The sequence below is a fragment of the Rhea americana genome, unplaced genomic scaffold, assembly GCF_003343005.1.
Source record: "Rhea americana isolate MKP2758 unplaced genomic scaffold, rheAme1 scaffold_18, whole genome shotgun sequence".
In the NCBI taxonomy this organism is placed as follows: Eukaryota; Metazoa; Chordata; class Aves; order Rheiformes; family Rheidae; genus Rhea; species Rhea americana.
The window spans coordinates 2,810,953-2,828,265 of NW_028185927.1; the positions used below are offsets into that span (position 1 = coordinate 2,810,953).

A 17,313-nucleotide genomic window follows, 5' to 3' on the forward strand; every position below is an offset into this window, starting at 1 on the left:
GACAGCACGCGCAAGCGGACCAGCYCAGCCGCTTTCTGAGCTTCCAAAAGCGGCTCTCCCCGCAGCTTACCTTCACACTTGAGCCCCTGCCGCACCAGTCCCCACAGCATTTCTCCGCAGTGGTCGCAGAAGGCCGGTGCTCGGTAGGAATGAACAAAAAGAGCATGGGGCCGGATCTGAAAATCTTCAAATGTAGCAGAAGCTGTAACAACAAGATCATTCCAAACCGAAGAGAATTAACGACGTAGCTCATACCCTTCAATTTTGTGGTATTTGATCACAAAACAAAACACAACACCCTCTGGTAATTACTATTAYGAGTTTCCTCCTTATTCATGCAGAATATGCTGTAAAAGGATAGGATGAACTTCGAATTGTGTATAGGTCGCTGTACTACATTTTAAACATAAAACATTGGTGACACTCCGCCACGCTACACCACCACCAGAAAAAAATAAACCTGCTTTTAAAAATTTGCAGCACACCTGCCAAATTTTCTTTTAAATCAACTCAAAACAAAGCTAATCACCTCGTGACGCTGTACAAGTTACATGCCCTGTCTCGAGCGACTGATGTCTTTCTAATTCGCCCATAAGCTTGTCCTTTACATCACCTGTTATTAATCGTATAGCACCTAAAATTCAGTYGACGATAGGGCCGCGCTTGGACCGGCACCGAACGCAGTTGTACAGACACGAGCAGAGAACCAGCCTGGGATGTTCTCTCTCCGGAGAGAACTTTCCAGGTTCATTCCTCCCCACTGAACATAAAGAGAGTCTGAATAACTAATATAATCAAGACAACTAAAACTAGTCAAGATGAAGTCCCCAATCCGGAGAGGGAGGAGGACTGAAGCAAACCAAGGGGCATCAAAATTCTGTATGAAAAATAGTTGAAGAAAATTCTCTAAATCTCTCTAAAACTCTATTTCAAACGGTTCTGCTCAAGTGCCTGGGTTCATAGTATAACTGACAAATCTTTCCCAAAATACCACAGCAAACATAAGACATGAGTTAACCCCCAGCTGCAAATCACCCCCGGAAAGCAGGTGACTCCCTACCACAGAGCTTTAGGTTCGGTGTTTGCCTTAATGGTCACCCTGCCACACTCTCGTCTTCACTGCAGCATAAACGAGCCCGTGTGGGGTCTGTTCCTGACCTGCCAGACACTAGGAGAGCGTGCCGGCTTCGCCAGGCTCGTTCTTGCCGGATACCGAAATATTCGCAATGGAATCTGCTCACTTTAGGTTACTTTACATAGCCATTTCTCAAGAAGACAGTATSAAGTTGCTACATTCATTCAGATTTATTACAACACCCTTTAAACCATTAGGATAAATAGTTTCTCTGAGACCGTTTTCCCRCAAAAGCACAAGAGTATAGTGCAGTACATCAAGCGTTGGGAATTTTTCAACTTACTATTTGCAGACTTGGAGATATAYGTACATACGATACACTGGATACAGCCAGTGAAGATGCATTTTTTTTTTTAAAGACAACCAAAGAAAAATGGGCCATTTCACCTGGCTATTTGGTATTCCTTATTTAGCAGCCTGTRTTGGTATCTGTGAACTGTAGCACTCAAACTGGTGCTAATCAAAAGGAACGCAGCTCTAAAAGAAAATGTATGTTACAGTTGGAAAAGACAGAGAAGTTCAGAAGACTGCCATAGCTTTCTTGAAGTGCCAGTCCTTTTTGGTGACGAGAGCTCCCAACTATTGAAACAGTTGTAAGAGATAAATGAGCTACTTTGGCACTGGTATAAACTATAAAATAAACAACTGTTAGTGTTTTAAGAAGAACTTAGGAAGTGTCTCTGTACACAGAGACAGTCAATACCACAACAGTTTTCAAAATGTATTTTAATTAAATCTTTTTTGTTCTTTTTAGAATAATAGGAAGTTAATAAAAAATTTTTTGGGAAAAAAATCAATAATGTGTTTGTAAGGAGTACTGCAGTAATACCGATGAGAGAATTCGCACCGGTTAGACAGATGCCTCAATGCAGCAGGCACTGATTTAGTTGCAGGCTTTACCTTTAACTCGAAGTTTAGTGTATTAATCAGACAACGGTGCTGCGGTAGGATCTGTGAACACCTGAATTAATAAGATACTTCATACATACTACACAAAATGACAGAAAACAAATAAGGCCTCTTGATCACAGATCAGTCAGTCTAACGGAAAATATTACTTCATCCTACAAATTCTGCTTTGTTGTTAAACATTAAGCATGTAGGCATATATTTAATATCCTCTAGACTGTTATTTAATCCCATAGTTTAATTTAATTGTGAGCTTACACCTCACGGTTACTGGTCAGAATGAAGTGACTATGTWGTTACGTACCAGAAATATTTTGTCACTGACCAGAAATATATTACTAATTTGGAATTAAGAAAAAAAGTGTTAGTGGTTCAGCTCAAATAAATTCTTAACAGTACCAAACACCAGTAAGACCTGGCTTATTCCTTTTGTATTAGTGAAAAAAGGACAGTCTCTGCAGGAAACTGCACCTCTTAGGAAAATCTTTTCTAAAAATGTCCACAGGAAAACACGGCTAGCTATTTGTAGTTACATTTAGCTTCCAGTCCAGGGATTTTTTTTTATCAGAGATACTTGGAATATCACCACTAAAGCAGGATTCAATAACTCCAACCTCCCTTTTTTGATTAAAACAATCTAAATTACCCAACAATTTACCCAACTGCAGATTTCATCTTCTCTTGGTATGATTATTCAGCCCCTGGTTTTCCTAACAAAAAGCTTACTTCATTAATTAGGACTTCATAAAACAGTTCAAGAGGTTAGAATATCCCAATTCAAACTTAAAATGGTTTTCCAATTTTTTAACAATGTCAGACTAGGTATTTTTCAGCCTCAAAGGCTTCAGATCATATAAGAAAGCTTGTTTTACTATATTATTTTTCTAGAGTTTTCCAGGGTAAAGTGGTCAAGTTCACTGCTAAGACAATSTTGACACTGTGAAGTCTATGTTGTCTTTGGTCCGCTACAAAACACAACTCATCAAAATGCATTTTAYGTATTTAAATGAATTCTTGAGAATTTACTTTTGTGTAGGACTTAATCAACTGTTTTTTCATGTGTACATTCAAGGACTTTCACCAAGATGTGTTTCATCAGCTCCCACTGAATCCAAGAATAATAGAGAGGAAGATCAAGTAATCAAAATTAAAAAAATCTTTTGATGTTATTTAAAATATAAAAATGTGTCATTATTCCTMATTTGTACCTATCAGAACAAAATACAGGCATATTCCCTTCCCTATTTAATTTCCCACTGAAGATACACCACAGAACTTAGCACAGCACCAACCCAACAGGTCACTGACTCGTGGAGCTCCCCAACGATTAGCTYTTCTCCTGGGCCTTTACAACCGCAGCACGCAGCCACGAGGACGAAAAAGCRGCACAGAGCCAGGCAACCTCTATGGCCCTGCCACAGAGGAACACCACTGCTGCTRTGACGGTCCAGCCGCTGGATGAGGCCAAGTTATGGATGAAAACAATACTGGCTCTAAACCCAAGCTGGACTGGAGAAGGAGGGGCAAAGAGAGCGTTTTCAAGACTTTACGGCCAAGCTGTAATCTCTCTGCATCGAAAACGCACACAAGCGTTTASACTGTTCAGTCCACAGCTCAGGAGCCTGGTTCTCCTGGTTAGGGTTCTCCRCTACAGAGCAGCCGAAAGGACTGTTATCTGCCATCTCCTGTTCTCCCAGAGACTGCCCAGGAATCATTTTGGAGGTTGGTGGTTCGCATCTTCCCTTCCTCTCATTTGGTCTATATTGCGATATATCCACACACGTCTGCAGGATTTGGGGATCTCCAACGATACAGCACGCTACCACGTATCTCCTCCGCGACACAGGCTGCTGTGAACGCATCACCAAGTCTTCAACTCTTCACTTGTTTCTTTCAGAGTTTCAAATTACACAACTAAACTTAGAAAAGTGGCAACTTAATTTAATTTAGACAATGCATTTATAGTAACAACTTATCTTTCTATTAAGATCCTGTTTGTAGAAAAAGTAAGTATCAGTATCTTTGTGGAATCAAATCTGAAATTAAAATCGCCCACAAGCAGTTTTGCCTTAGGGATCTGAGCCTTTGGCTCTCTTCCCGTGTCCTAAATTCAGTTCCATCTGAAGCTGGTAGCTGCTCTGTGGCTGAGTGTCAGCCTCTCTCAGCCCAGCTTTTGCCGCACGATTCCCCTTCCCTCCCTCCTCCCCACCCSAAACGGCACAGGAATAATTGACACCCTTTCCATTAAACCTGCCATCTGGTYGCCCTGCAAGTTATTTAACGGATTATCGTGCTGCGTGCTCCTGTAACAGCAACTGTTTCTACTACGTAAGGTAAACCAATACTTTAGAAATGACCTATTAAATCTTTTCTTTAATTTACATTACATATAAATGTGATATTAAATAAATACCATGACTTCAGCAGTAATAACATYAATGCAATTTTAGGCAGGCTAAAATCAAATGTAAAGAAACCACCTGAAATACTGAATTTGATGTTCTTGCAGCAGTGACTATATAACCTTGCTACCACACGCAATAGTACATATTTTACTTATCCCATTTAAATGTCTTCAGTGTGTGTGTGTGTATATATATACATATATACGTATACATAACTTCCTAAAAGCAAGACAAACACAGATTTTAAAACACACTGTTTCTTTAAATCTTATTTGTTCTGCTCTGAAATAAGGAAACTTGGATAAGGAAAATTTATATCTAATGAATTTTCTAGACATTTACATGAACACTTCAGCACTCTAAACTTTCCTTGCAGGGAAACTCTTCAGTTCCAATTAGGTTTTTTTTCTTCTTTGTTAGTGCTTTGTCCTGATGTTAGAGGTGAAAAATAGCTTAAATTATGAATGTAAATGGGTGTCAGGTAATTAAGGGGGAGTGAATATCCAAAAGTGAACTTCTGAACTGTTCAAGCAGAGGCCTGCCGCTCACTTGCTAAACCGGTTGCGAGTTTGGCTAACACCCGACCAAAGAGAGGTGGCACCTTCCGAACCCTCCAGCTAACGGCAGGGACGCAACCACCAGCCACCGGTTTGGAGGCCGACCACGCTTTGTGCTCCTGCACGTGGACTGCCAGGGACTGGGAAAACCGGGGACCTGGGGGCTCGGAAAGAGGAGGAGGCCCCACAAGGGCTCCCTTAGTGGTCTCGGGAAGAGGAAGGGGCCTGGAAAGCAGGTGGAGAAGACCCCAYGAGCAGCAAAAGAGCCTGGGGAGGGGGGGCGTGAGGGGACGGACGCGGGGGACCCAGGACCCCCGGCTGGTGATGCCTGCACCTGGGAACCGCGAGCAGCTGCCCGGCACCGACCAAGAGGACTTGGYGGCCCGCTGTCCCGGGCCAGCGGCGAGGTCCCCGCGGGGAGCCCGGCCGAGACCCAGCCGCCGAGACGCCGGGAGGGCGGCGGGCGCCAGGGGCGGCTGCGGGGAAAGCTCTAACCCCGCTGGGTCCTGCACAGACCCAGACACCCAGACCCACCACGGGCTGTCGCTTACGCAGTCTCACCCGTGACGTGGGATTTAAGCAATAAAACTCAGGAATTAGTAAACCATTTGGAATCATTTGCCCAGTGTTAGCTTAGCCTTAATTTACAGGGAGTTTTATTAAAAGATTAATATTAATGAGTCAGCGTGCTTGATTCATCTTTACATTCTGTATTTCTAAAGTTCAATTTTAACACACATTTACTAATCTGAGAATGATTAGACAGGTTTAAACCTACTAACTGTACAGCACAGTAGGTTTTACATTCATTTAAAATCTAAGCACAGCATCCTTTTTTTGACAAATTTACCTGTTTTTCACCCTAGGGAAAAATCAGCAATAGCTCAGTTCATGGATTCAGTCTGTTAATCATAACATTACACTTCAAAGATGATAATTCAGCACAGGAAAACAAAATGAAATACTGCTCAAGTTTATTGAGCACTGCCACTGGTTCACTGCCACAGCAGTGTTCAAAACAAACACCGGCAGTGAAGAAGAGATTTAATATCATGAAGTAAACACCGCAGATCTTTTACACCTCTGTTTCTTCTGACTAACTGTTTTGTAATTCAGAGTTCTTCTCCAGGTTTCTGAAAAATCAAATGCTGGATGACATGCTCTCTGCCAGAACTGTGCATCTCAAATTAAAGACGTGTCCCAAAAGAATTAGAAGCACCGGTATAACTTGTATAACTCCTTCAAATTTGTTCCGCAAAAGGCAGAGAAAATGGTTTGTTACACAGTGCATAATGCTGATGGGTTAAAAAAAAATCTTGTGGAATTAAAAATAAAATCTTATACTGGAGTTGTTAACAAAATCCTATATACATTAAATTGTATTTTAGCTCCCTTTAATGAAAATGATTCACAACAGTTTTGATGTCTCTGAAAATGAGAATTCATAAATATATATTCATTATACACTCACACACACTTTTTTTTTTTTAAACATGATATCAAAAGATGTATTCCACTGTTCATTTGAGAAAGGCACATAATACTTAAATTTCAGTGAAGTCCTAGTCCAACTTGAGAATACTCTTTAGTGGCTGCCTGGATAACATGTGAATAAATCTTTCTTCGGGTCTCAAACCTTTGCCGCTGGACGATCAGAGACAAGGAACAGGAGCACGACTGCATATAACCATGGGGTTTTTCACCTCCAGTCTAATTGTTTCTAAGGTAAGGTTAGAAAAGAGAGAGAAGGGAACCCAGCAATGCTAAGTAAACAGACTGCACATGATTTGTACAAGATGGCACAGCCTGGAACGAACAAATGAATTACTGCTACGCATTTTAATTAATAGAGATGAACTACGGATGAGAAAAACTACCGGAGGCCTGGAAGAGACTTCCATACAAGGAGAGGTTAAAAGACTGGAACTGTTTCATCTGGAGAGGAAATGAGTAAGAGGAACGTACCGGATTCGAGAAGGGGGGGAAGCCAAAAAAACAAACTGAGACACAAACATAACCCCTTTAAAACAGCTCCTGCACCAACACYGACACACCGCCTGACGGGAGTCTTAATGGTCTTAGAAACAGGCAAGTTCTCCCCACCTCTTTTAGACAGCAAGTCCCACCCCAGCCAAGTTAACAAAAAACGTCCTCGATGCCTCTGTAAGAGCCAGAGTCACAGTGTCTCCAGGCCGGAGCCACCCCACCACCCAGGTATAAAAACCGAGGGATCGCAACCTGCGCTTGCAATCAGCTCCTGATTCTCTTCCTTCTTCGTTTCCTTTGCAAATTGTTATATTCCTCCAGGGACGGGGTTGGCTTGTTTGTGCTCCGACCTGCTTTAGCTACAAACCTTAAGCAGTTCCTAAAAGAAGTTGTGTATCGTATCCCAAATGTACTTACTGGAAATGAAAGTCAGACTGGGCATGCCTAGTTGCCCTCTCAAAATAACAAAGCCTGCAGCCAGCTAATGAAATTAAGCTCAGTGAGTTTAATAGTGATACTGAAACATATATATATATTTTCAAAATAAGCCATAATTAATTTGAAACCTACCGTAGTAATGTGGCATTGGGGAAATGAATTCAATTAGACTGAAAAAGGACAGCGATTTTCCAAAGAGTAGAATTTTCCTGGCATTTATCTACGCAGGTTAAAATCCACTGTTAACAGACAGGTTACCAGCACAGCTCCTCCAATGGGCAAGTTATTCCAAAGGTGCTATGCTTCTCTCTAATCCACCTGTAACTGCCCTGCACTCCAGGTTTGTTACAGTGCATTAACAATATTCTAATAAAATGTTTGGTCAAGAATGTATCGTTTAAAATTACTTTGTCAAAAAAAATGTATCAAATAATTTATCCACTAAATCAAAGAGCTTGCTGGTTAGCCTAGAAGAGGCATGTTCCCTATTAAATATGGCTAGTGAAAATGAAGTGGAAGATGCAGTCGTTTGAAGGAAGAGGATATAATCTGGAGAGGAAAAGACGTCTCCCATAGGCTTGGCAGTTTTATTAGAAACAATCTGTGTTAATTGCCGAAACAACTGAAAAAAATATAAGAAAGGAGAAAGAAAAGACAATGTAACTGAATATTTCTTAATCACACATTCAAAAAGATTTTTTAAAATTTTTTAAAGAGGTGAACAATTTTTTTCCCGGTATATGACTTTACATAAACCTATCAGACTTTGCCACTCTACYTTTAAGAAAATCTCAAGTGCTCTACAAAGACATGCCCTGTGAGATAATTTTTACTACATCCAAGATTCATACAGCATAGAGGAAAGAAGATTAAATAGCAGAAACAGATCTGCAAGAGAGTAAACAGATTTGATCTACCCATTTGACATAAATACGTTTTGTATTAACATGCACTTTTGTTTTCTCYATCAGTGCCTTTTTAACTATAAAATAAGCACTTCATGTTGGCTCAAAATGCTAATCAGATGATACCAGCAAATTAAAAGCCTAAATGAACGTAGAAATATCCATTAAAGTATAGCACGCTGGGTACCACAGACTCCAAGTTTGGTTCATTACCTCCGAGCTTTTGAGGCAGAGTCAGATGAACGTGGGACACGTGAATCATCTGTGGAGCTACTGCCACGAAAAGGGTAGTGCTAGACTCAGTCAATGACAACATCTGAAATTCTTTAAAGAAGAGTAAATGTGATGTATATCATATTAAGAAAACAGATTAAAAATGAACAACAAGGGAAACACAAATTGTTTGATTCAAGTGGGAACAAGATATTTTAAGGAAAATAGGATTTTTAAGTTCAGAGCTTAAACAGACAATACAGTTACTATGTAACACAAAATGAGCTTACAGAATTAGTTACAGCTACTTTAGAAGTTAATGGGCATTTTCCTAAAAATATTAGCTGTAAAAAATGCCATTTTAACTCTATCTTTTCTAGATTGTGTATACAACATACTAATGTATACCAATCAAAAATCATGTATTTGTTTATTCTGCCTTAATCATAACAACATAACAGAAAATTCCCAGGTACGGAGGTTACTACTATTAAACTGATGCTAACCGGAAAAATATTTCTTCTCACTGGAATCATGTGGCAGGAACACAAAAGTGATGAAAATGATTGAATTAGACCAAAACCTGCTAGGCCCAGAATGCTGTCTTCCACCATGGTTAAAAAAAAGATTCACAAAAAAACATCAGCATCTCATGGTATTTCCCCAGACTCCTGGATTTTTCTTCCATGAATTTTCCCAGGTGCTTTTTGAACCAATATATATTTAACAGTACAGGCCCAACCAGTTTTCAGGACTCTGCTGCTGACCTCCTTCCACTGTGAAAACTGATTATACTTTTTGATCTACTGATCTGAAAACTCAGCTACTCTTTATTTCCTAAATGATAAAGTTATCTATGTGAGGATCTTCCCTTTCCCATGCTTCCCCACGGAAGCATACTTTATTTAAGAAACCTACATAAGGAATGTGTTTGTATGTCTGCCAGAAATCCAGATATGCTATCTGAGCTGAACAGAAAACTTTGCATTTTCAGTGAACAGCACAACAATAAATTGAAAATTTATTATCTAAAATTAGACAATTGTACAATGCAGGAGACCTGACCTACTGGGTAGCAGTCCAGCTGTGACTTCTCATAAACAGGTGCTGTCTTGACAACAGGATTTGCATGCATTTGTTTCAAGGAAAATTCATCTTCAATACAAATATTAATTTTTCCAAAATGTAGTTTTAATTTTTTGGGAAATGCAAAATAGCATTGCTTATAACTACCAAATAGTCTAGCTTTACACTGACTCATAAAAACTTGACACGAGTGGGAAATTTGTTAGAGTTCAAAAAACTTGCTTATACAGGTGAAGTGAGGTCATTTCTGTAACAGTGAAGAAATACATTCCTTTCTTTCTTGCAAGTCACATTTGCAAAAACCTTGCAACTGATTCAAATTTTTCTGTTGCTGAACTAATCATTAAGTATTAAAAGCATATGGAAAGACCTAAAGAAGAACAACTGGCACCACCTGTATTTCTGTATCAGTACTAAAAGCAAAATTAAGTGATTTCTTATTATCACCAGAGAACATAACCAGAGTAAAGAACTGTTGTTGATGGGATATCTACCTTTTCATCCTATTTTTACCTACTGCCTCCTCTAGAAGAAAAAAAAAAAAAAAAAAAAAAAAAAAAGAAAGAAAGGTAAGGCAAGATGGGAGGAGGAGCTCAGAAAGATTCAGTTCATGCATAAAAAAATGCATCTTGAAATCTGTATCTAGAAGGTAACAATTACAATCCTGCAGAGCTCAGAAAAGACAATGAGGCAGAGGCACAAACAAGCAAAATATCTTTTAGTCCTAACGACTTCAAACATCTGGCATCTCCCGGATGAAATTCATGATCCAAGAAAGAAGTACGCTAAGGGACAGGGAGGGATGCAAAATCAGAACTGCTTTAATTTAAACAGCAGTGAGCCTGACCTCCACAGAAATACAAAAAAGATGAGATCTACAGAGGATTAAAACAGCGTATGAGAATAATAATTACAAAAGATACCACCTTGGATAGGATGGAGAAAAGACGGCCACATTTCTCAAATATACCGGCTAAAAGAGGACCTTAAGGTAGCCAACAAGATGCCGAGAGAACCACGTATTTCAGTCGCAACAAAGCAAAGTGACCGACTCTCCTGTATGGTTCAAAGATATAATATTTATCTCAAGGAGCTGGCAGTGAAGCTAACATTACAATCCAGTTCCGTTTAAATGTAGCATTCACTACATAGTTATGCACAGCTTTTATTCAGTTCAATACAGTCCATCATCTATAAGACAGTATCAACTGTACTGAATCCAAGAAAGATATCACAGACGAATGATCAGATGGGATATTGTCTCTACGATATTAAAACAAAAACAGCCTTTCAACATAAGCAGTGAGACAATTCCTGTCCTCACCAACTCAGCAAGGGAAAGTGGAGTAGCTGCGACTGGCTTTCCTTGCCAAGCTGAGCGTGACTCCTCACAGCACGCCGATGAAGCATATTCCACTAATTCTTACAAGATGCTAATATTCCTCRTCTGCCTTCCAGTGGCTGGCAAAGATCTCTTACAACCAAGTGCAATTTCACCCCAGTAAAAATGGATGGACTTTTTATAAGCAAACTCAGATTAAAACTGTCAATATAAAATTGTTTTCTGCTCCACATAACATGAAAAGACTAGGTAAGTTTACACAGCAGTTTTTAATAAACCTTATGAACAAGACATATCATGAACAAACTACGTTGGCAAGAACAAAAGTCTGTGGACGTCTAAAGTATCTGTTTCCCTGCAGGCCTGGGGAAAACAGGATTCAAAAAGAGCCAGAGTACGGAAGTCGAGAACCATAGCATTCCTGCCATTTGCCAACTTCTCCTATACAGGTCGTGCTTCCATTTAAGGGGGTGGGAGGGAAAAAAAAGGCAAATCTAGTTCATCCAAAAATAGTCTCAAACGCACCGAAGCATTGCTGAAGGTTGGATCTACAAACAGCTCGTAGTAACAACTTCAAAGTATGAACTGCAACCTTCATTTTGGTAAAAGGTTAACTTATCTACAATCATGATCTAATGTCACAGCTTAACGCAAAAGCTTGATGCAACTTTTTAACTGTTTGGCTTCTCCAGAAAGAAAAGATACGAAGTTATATCTCCATAATGGCATTAACAAACGGCAGTTGAAATACATAATTCTTAAAGGCTGCTCACAAGAGTACCTAACAGCTTAAAGAAGCTGGTGTATCAAAGACAGCATACTCCATCTCATGTGAAGCTTACTTTGTTATTTTGGTGATTCACATTTCCGTCCTTTATTTTACCAGTGGAACCTGAGAAATATCTTTTTATTGATCCAGTTCAAGCTGGTAGCAAATACTACTGAATCATATTAAGACTGAAGAACGTTTTTCAGCTTAAGATCACCTTGCATAAAATTCACTTCCTTTTCCTGAGTAGACAGGAAGAGTGGGTTGAACCAAAGAGACCTACAAAGCTGCAAGCTTCGGTTTCTCCTCCTTTCAGTACGTGCGAATGAATGACTGCTCATTTGCAGCCACCTTTGATTACATCTTTGCAACTTCTGTATCTTGCTTCCTGCTTTCGTCTGCTGACTAATTTTCAAGAGCATTCTAGTCAAAAGGAATCTTTCCTACAGATAGACCTCAATAAAATCCTTTCCCCAAAGATTTGATCTTCTTTCAATCTGAAATATAATTCAACAGTTAAGTAAATGTTGGCTTCAGTGATCTCTGCAGTGGAGAGTCCCATAGCAAAAATACCACTAAGAAAGAGCATTCCTCTTTCTTGCATCAAGAGATACTTTTCTAATGAASCAGAAAATGCACAACTAAGAAAACAGCAACATGGCAAATGATACCTTACTGAGCGAACAGCATTAGTGATAYGGTCTAGTGAATGGGCAGCAGTGTAGCCTGACGAGCCAAGCGGGGTTCAAAGGAGTCTGTGGTTTTAAGTAAAAACTGACACAAAGTCCTGAATTATGTATCTTCATATCTCCTACACAAATACTATCAGAATCCTATATAGTCAACTGAAATAAAGTATTAAAACAGATAATATTAAAAACTACATAAAACAAAAGAAACAAAACTGTACAGTAGGTAAAAACAAAACTGTGCTTATAAGGACTAATAATGCTGATAACGAATGCTTTTTTAATGTGTAGATGACTGAACCTGAATCTCAACATACTCTTTTTCCTTCCAGTCTCATAATAACATCTAACATTTCACCTCTACAATACCAGTAGCTATAGGGGACCTGAAAGACAATTCCATTAGCTATTTGCAACACTCTGTACTTATATTCTGCGGACCAGTCAGTAGACAGACGCACAACATCACTCCATAGAAACCCACTGCATCATGCACCAATGTAAAATACAACTAATAATATTCATTATTACTTTAAAAGCACAGCAGGTGCRGCATTCTGAGAAGATTAAATTTCTTGTGCTTCACCAGAAACCTTTTGCTCTGTAGCAAACTGTTTCAATTATATGATATCTACAGGTACATTTTTTTCCTTAAAATGGAATAAAATGCTTAAGCAACAACATGCAACTTCTCTCAACTATCAATTTTTCTAGATAACTTCTCATATCTTCCAAGAACCTGCAACATAAGCTCTAAACCAGAAGACAATCATATTTATTATGCCTTAAACTGTAAAGAATATAAATACAACATCAAAAATAATGAAAATGAAATGATGAAAACTTTTAATCATTTGCCCAGTCYTTATAAGAGACCCTACAATAAACTATTATGCAAATCAGATAACGTAYAGTATTAGGATATGAAACAAACTGAACTGACAGTTCAGCCTTCTCTACACTAACTAGCATTGATGCATGCAATAAAAAATGAAAGCAGTGGTATTAGGAAGCTTCTGACCCCGGATATCAGTGCCGCAGGGGACGCTTACCCTGGGGGTGCACAGCTCTTACGCAGCACAGCTGTAGTAATAACATTGTGCTCTACTGTCTCTTTCAGATACGCTACTCAGAAATATTTGTCATAATAAACCTTGAGTCTACAGAGCTTTGGAATGTATATTCTGCTCAGGTATTTGGGATGTAAGTAGAAATAAAATACTTTAACTAGTTCCATATAACACATACTTTTGGTCATTCCCAAAAGATCTCAGGATCATCCTCTGCTAGTCMTCAATGTCAATCTCTTTTTTTCAGAGGGGCACTCCCCACCACACCAAACAAGTTTTGAAGGTATCTACAAATTAAGTATTATGCAAAAACACTCATGACCCCATATTTTCAGCAGAGATTTATTGAAAAAGGCTGATTTGTATAATAAACTATCACTGAAGTCTATTACRACCTGAAACAATGTCAGCTCTGTCCAGGCAGTAAATATTGGCAATGYATTATTTTGCTGTCTGAACATATTTCAGCAAAAAAAACCCTACATTAGTCTTCTCTGAATACGACAGACTCCTTATAGAGTTCTTTTCTTTTGTCTAACATTACAGAATTGCGTATATTTTTMTCCTCTCCATGATACATGAGTCTTAGCATAGCAAAAATTAGCTGCTGCATTTAGTTAGGGTCATTTACTGCAAAACACTGATGCTTTTACATGTTTATGGAGGAAATGTCTGTATTTAAAATCTTTCATAACTCAAGGCATGTTATCAAAGGATTTCACTTGTAACCTTTTAACCATCACTGAGGCCCTGAAATATTGCAAGTTTCATTTGCTGTTTTTGCATTCAGAGAGTCAGAAAGTCTTTTGAGCATCATGTCCTCTGACTAATGAAGAAAACTCAATACCAGTAGRTGAGTATATACAGCTGTTAATTTCTCCGACGTTAAAATTCAAGTGACATTGAGTGAGGAAAATAATTACAACTCTGTAATATTAGAATAGGTATGTGTTTTTTTATTTATTTAATGTTGCACTAAATGTGTATCAGAGTTATATTGCTGTAGTGTATAAGAGCTGGTGTTACAGCTCTTGTATATATAGGAAATAATATAATACAGGAAATATAGGAAAGACATSTGCAAGTAACTTGTCTTTGCAGGGACCTCCTGCAGAAGGACAGAAGGAAGACAGAAAACAAAGTGGATCAGAACTGGGATTCCAAACTCAGGAAACCACAGCATGCAAACTGGCATGATCATGCAAATAAAAATGGGCAAACCTACAATGAACACAATTGACCTACCTCTTTTTCTGGGAAATGTAACCATTAAATTGATGACCTAGTGGTCCCCCTTCCTCTTTCCCTGGCAAATTTCTGTTGTCGTAGACAAGGTTTCAGAATAATACCTCTTCGCTAAGCTAGGTTTCCCACATGGGTAACAACTTTTTTTTTTTTTTTTTTAGGCTAATTTCAATGTTTTATTCAAAAATCACAAAAGTTGGTCCTAAGAAGCACCTTTGCACCAATTAACATTTTAAAACCTCCTGCATGCAACTATACTAGCACTTATATGTGAGCAGTCTACAAAAACAAGCTACATGAAGAAGGAAATTTCRGGAAATTAATGGCATTTCTTTCTGAACTGATATAATTGTAACCAGAACAGAAAAAGTTCTACACAACTGAGCTAAATGAACTGGATATTTAAGCAGAGATTCTCTGTGAAGCTCAACATGAGCACTGGACATCAAAATGGTACTAGAAGATCATTTTTTGAGAAAAACATGGAAGAAGCTTTGTAATAAAAGTTTATTAGTCTATAAGAGGTGTGTTAACACACATTTCTTCCTCAATATCTTACGAATGTAACAAGCAATAGGAACTTTCTAGCCTTCAAGGCTAAAATTTGGATATCTTTTGTTATTTAAAATATGAGGAACGATGCCAGATGTAATGGTTCGGGAAGGTCATTCTTTCATGTGATTATACTTGTGATTTGCCCAAAGACATAGTTTTAACTTTTTTTWAAAAAAAAAATAACTCTGTTTTATTGTTTTCCATTTGACATAACAATATGGTAAAACTCCTACAACTTTCTACTTTTTTGATATTATACAAGAACCTTATAATTTTATATGCTAGAAAGACAGAKAATCTGAAAATAAATGTCTATTCAAATTTACAGAACAGTGTTCAAAGACGGATTACGTTTTTCTTGAAGAACTACAGGTCAGAATGTGTAAGAAAACAAATTTTCAAATAAACCTTACAAAAATGTTTTTCTGACTGCACATACTATTGCGATCACTTCTTAAACCCATTACCAGTATTCATGAGCTCTGTCAAAGTGTGGATATTTCAAACAGTCCTGCTTCTATTTACAAACTGTTATCTGCTATAAAATCCTTGGCACCTGAGATCTTTAGGTTGTGTGGCAGTTTTAAAGAAATGTCATTTTTTCATGAAGTTCTAACAGCTGGTAGAAGTTTTTATATAATGAAATTATGAAATCTCTGAAGAATCACTGACATAAGTGGTGGGCATAAAATTAAAGCTATTTCCTCTCTAAAAGTGGTACGACTGCCTTAAGGAAAATCATGGGGCTTCCTATCAAGAAGCATTTCTACCTGTAACAGAAAGATTGGAACATTAAGCCACTTGTAGTCAGAGGGCCCTGAAGATATTTTTTGGTGATCTGTGGTGATATGATTAAATATAATAATAACATATTCTAAATAATGATCTAAGCCATATATGGCTCAGAAAGGCTATATACTTATACAAACACAACCACCATCTACTTTAGAGCTCTGTGGAATTTTAGACTAAATAACTATGCAGATAAGTATTGTGATCAGGCCCTGTCTCCTGCAAAACCACACAGCAATACATGACAAATTATAATATTCTTAGTTCTCAGTACACCAGATTGTTGCAAATGGCTCCTGCATTGTAGATTTATTCAAAACACAACAATTTCAAGGTTCCTCAATTACGCTGACCTTCTAAAAGATTTGGCTTACCTCAAGTCTGTATTTACTTTTCTTTTCTTTTTAACCCATCATGATATGTACTATTTTCATGCATTCCATGAATTGTAAGAGGGAAATAATTAAAAAATGACTGAGATAGAAAAAAGAATATACAAACAATACATTCCATTCATGAGCACATCATAAATAAAACAAGATAAAATGATATAGTTGATCAATACTGTCAACAACTGTATACCAGAGTTACTAGGAAGTGTATAATGGTGTAGCCCAGGGATTTTCTTTTAGCTAAAATTTGATTACTTGAACCCTGTACAACAGCACTTTGTGATATTACCTGTCAGACTCAAAATTCCAGGCTTTCAGACTGCATTGCACACTCTGTGCTGAACGCTGAGAGAAAAAAGCCATATGGACCCTGGGCAACCGTAGATATTACCCACATTTTCACATACTGTTGGCTTAAYAGCCTTCCTCTACCTATTGCAGAGTTTCTTAGGCTTGGCCTCTCCCACAGACAGATGGTTCACCCAAGAAACAAAAGCACCAGTSCCCTAATTCTCTCAAACAGTATTGTTCTCCTTTATCATTTTRAAGTACTGCATAAAGTCCTGATTTTAAATATTTAATCAGCTACTTGCCTAATTCTGGCAATCTGGAAAACATGTGGTCTTCATTTCAAAAGCATATAAGCTATATACCATATAAAACATTAAATTCTCTGCTGATTTTTTTCATTGCCTCAAATTTACTGACCTTGAGCGATTATTTTCTGTGGCAAATATGAAATAGAGATTACTGGCATCTTTTCAAAAGGGAAAAATTTGTTTCCTGATACGGAAAAGATGAATGCTGACTTACAGGAATGACTTG

The 17,313-nt window shown here is 38.2% G+C and overlaps 1 protein-coding gene across 3 annotated transcripts in view; it reads right to left on the minus strand.

Moving 5' to 3' along the window:
• The window catches only part of PRKD1 (protein kinase D1), a 145,074-nt gene that overhangs the window by 50,990 nt on the left and 76,771 nt on the right, over positions 1 to 17,313 (minus strand). For all 3 annotated transcript variants that reach the window (XM_085301649.1, XM_085301648.1, XM_085301650.1), the window contains exon 3: positions 71 to 202. In XM_085301649.1, coding sequence (XP_085157775.1) covers positions 71 to 202 — 132 coding nt within the window. The remainder of the gene's footprint in view (positions 1 to 70; positions 203 to 17,313) is intronic.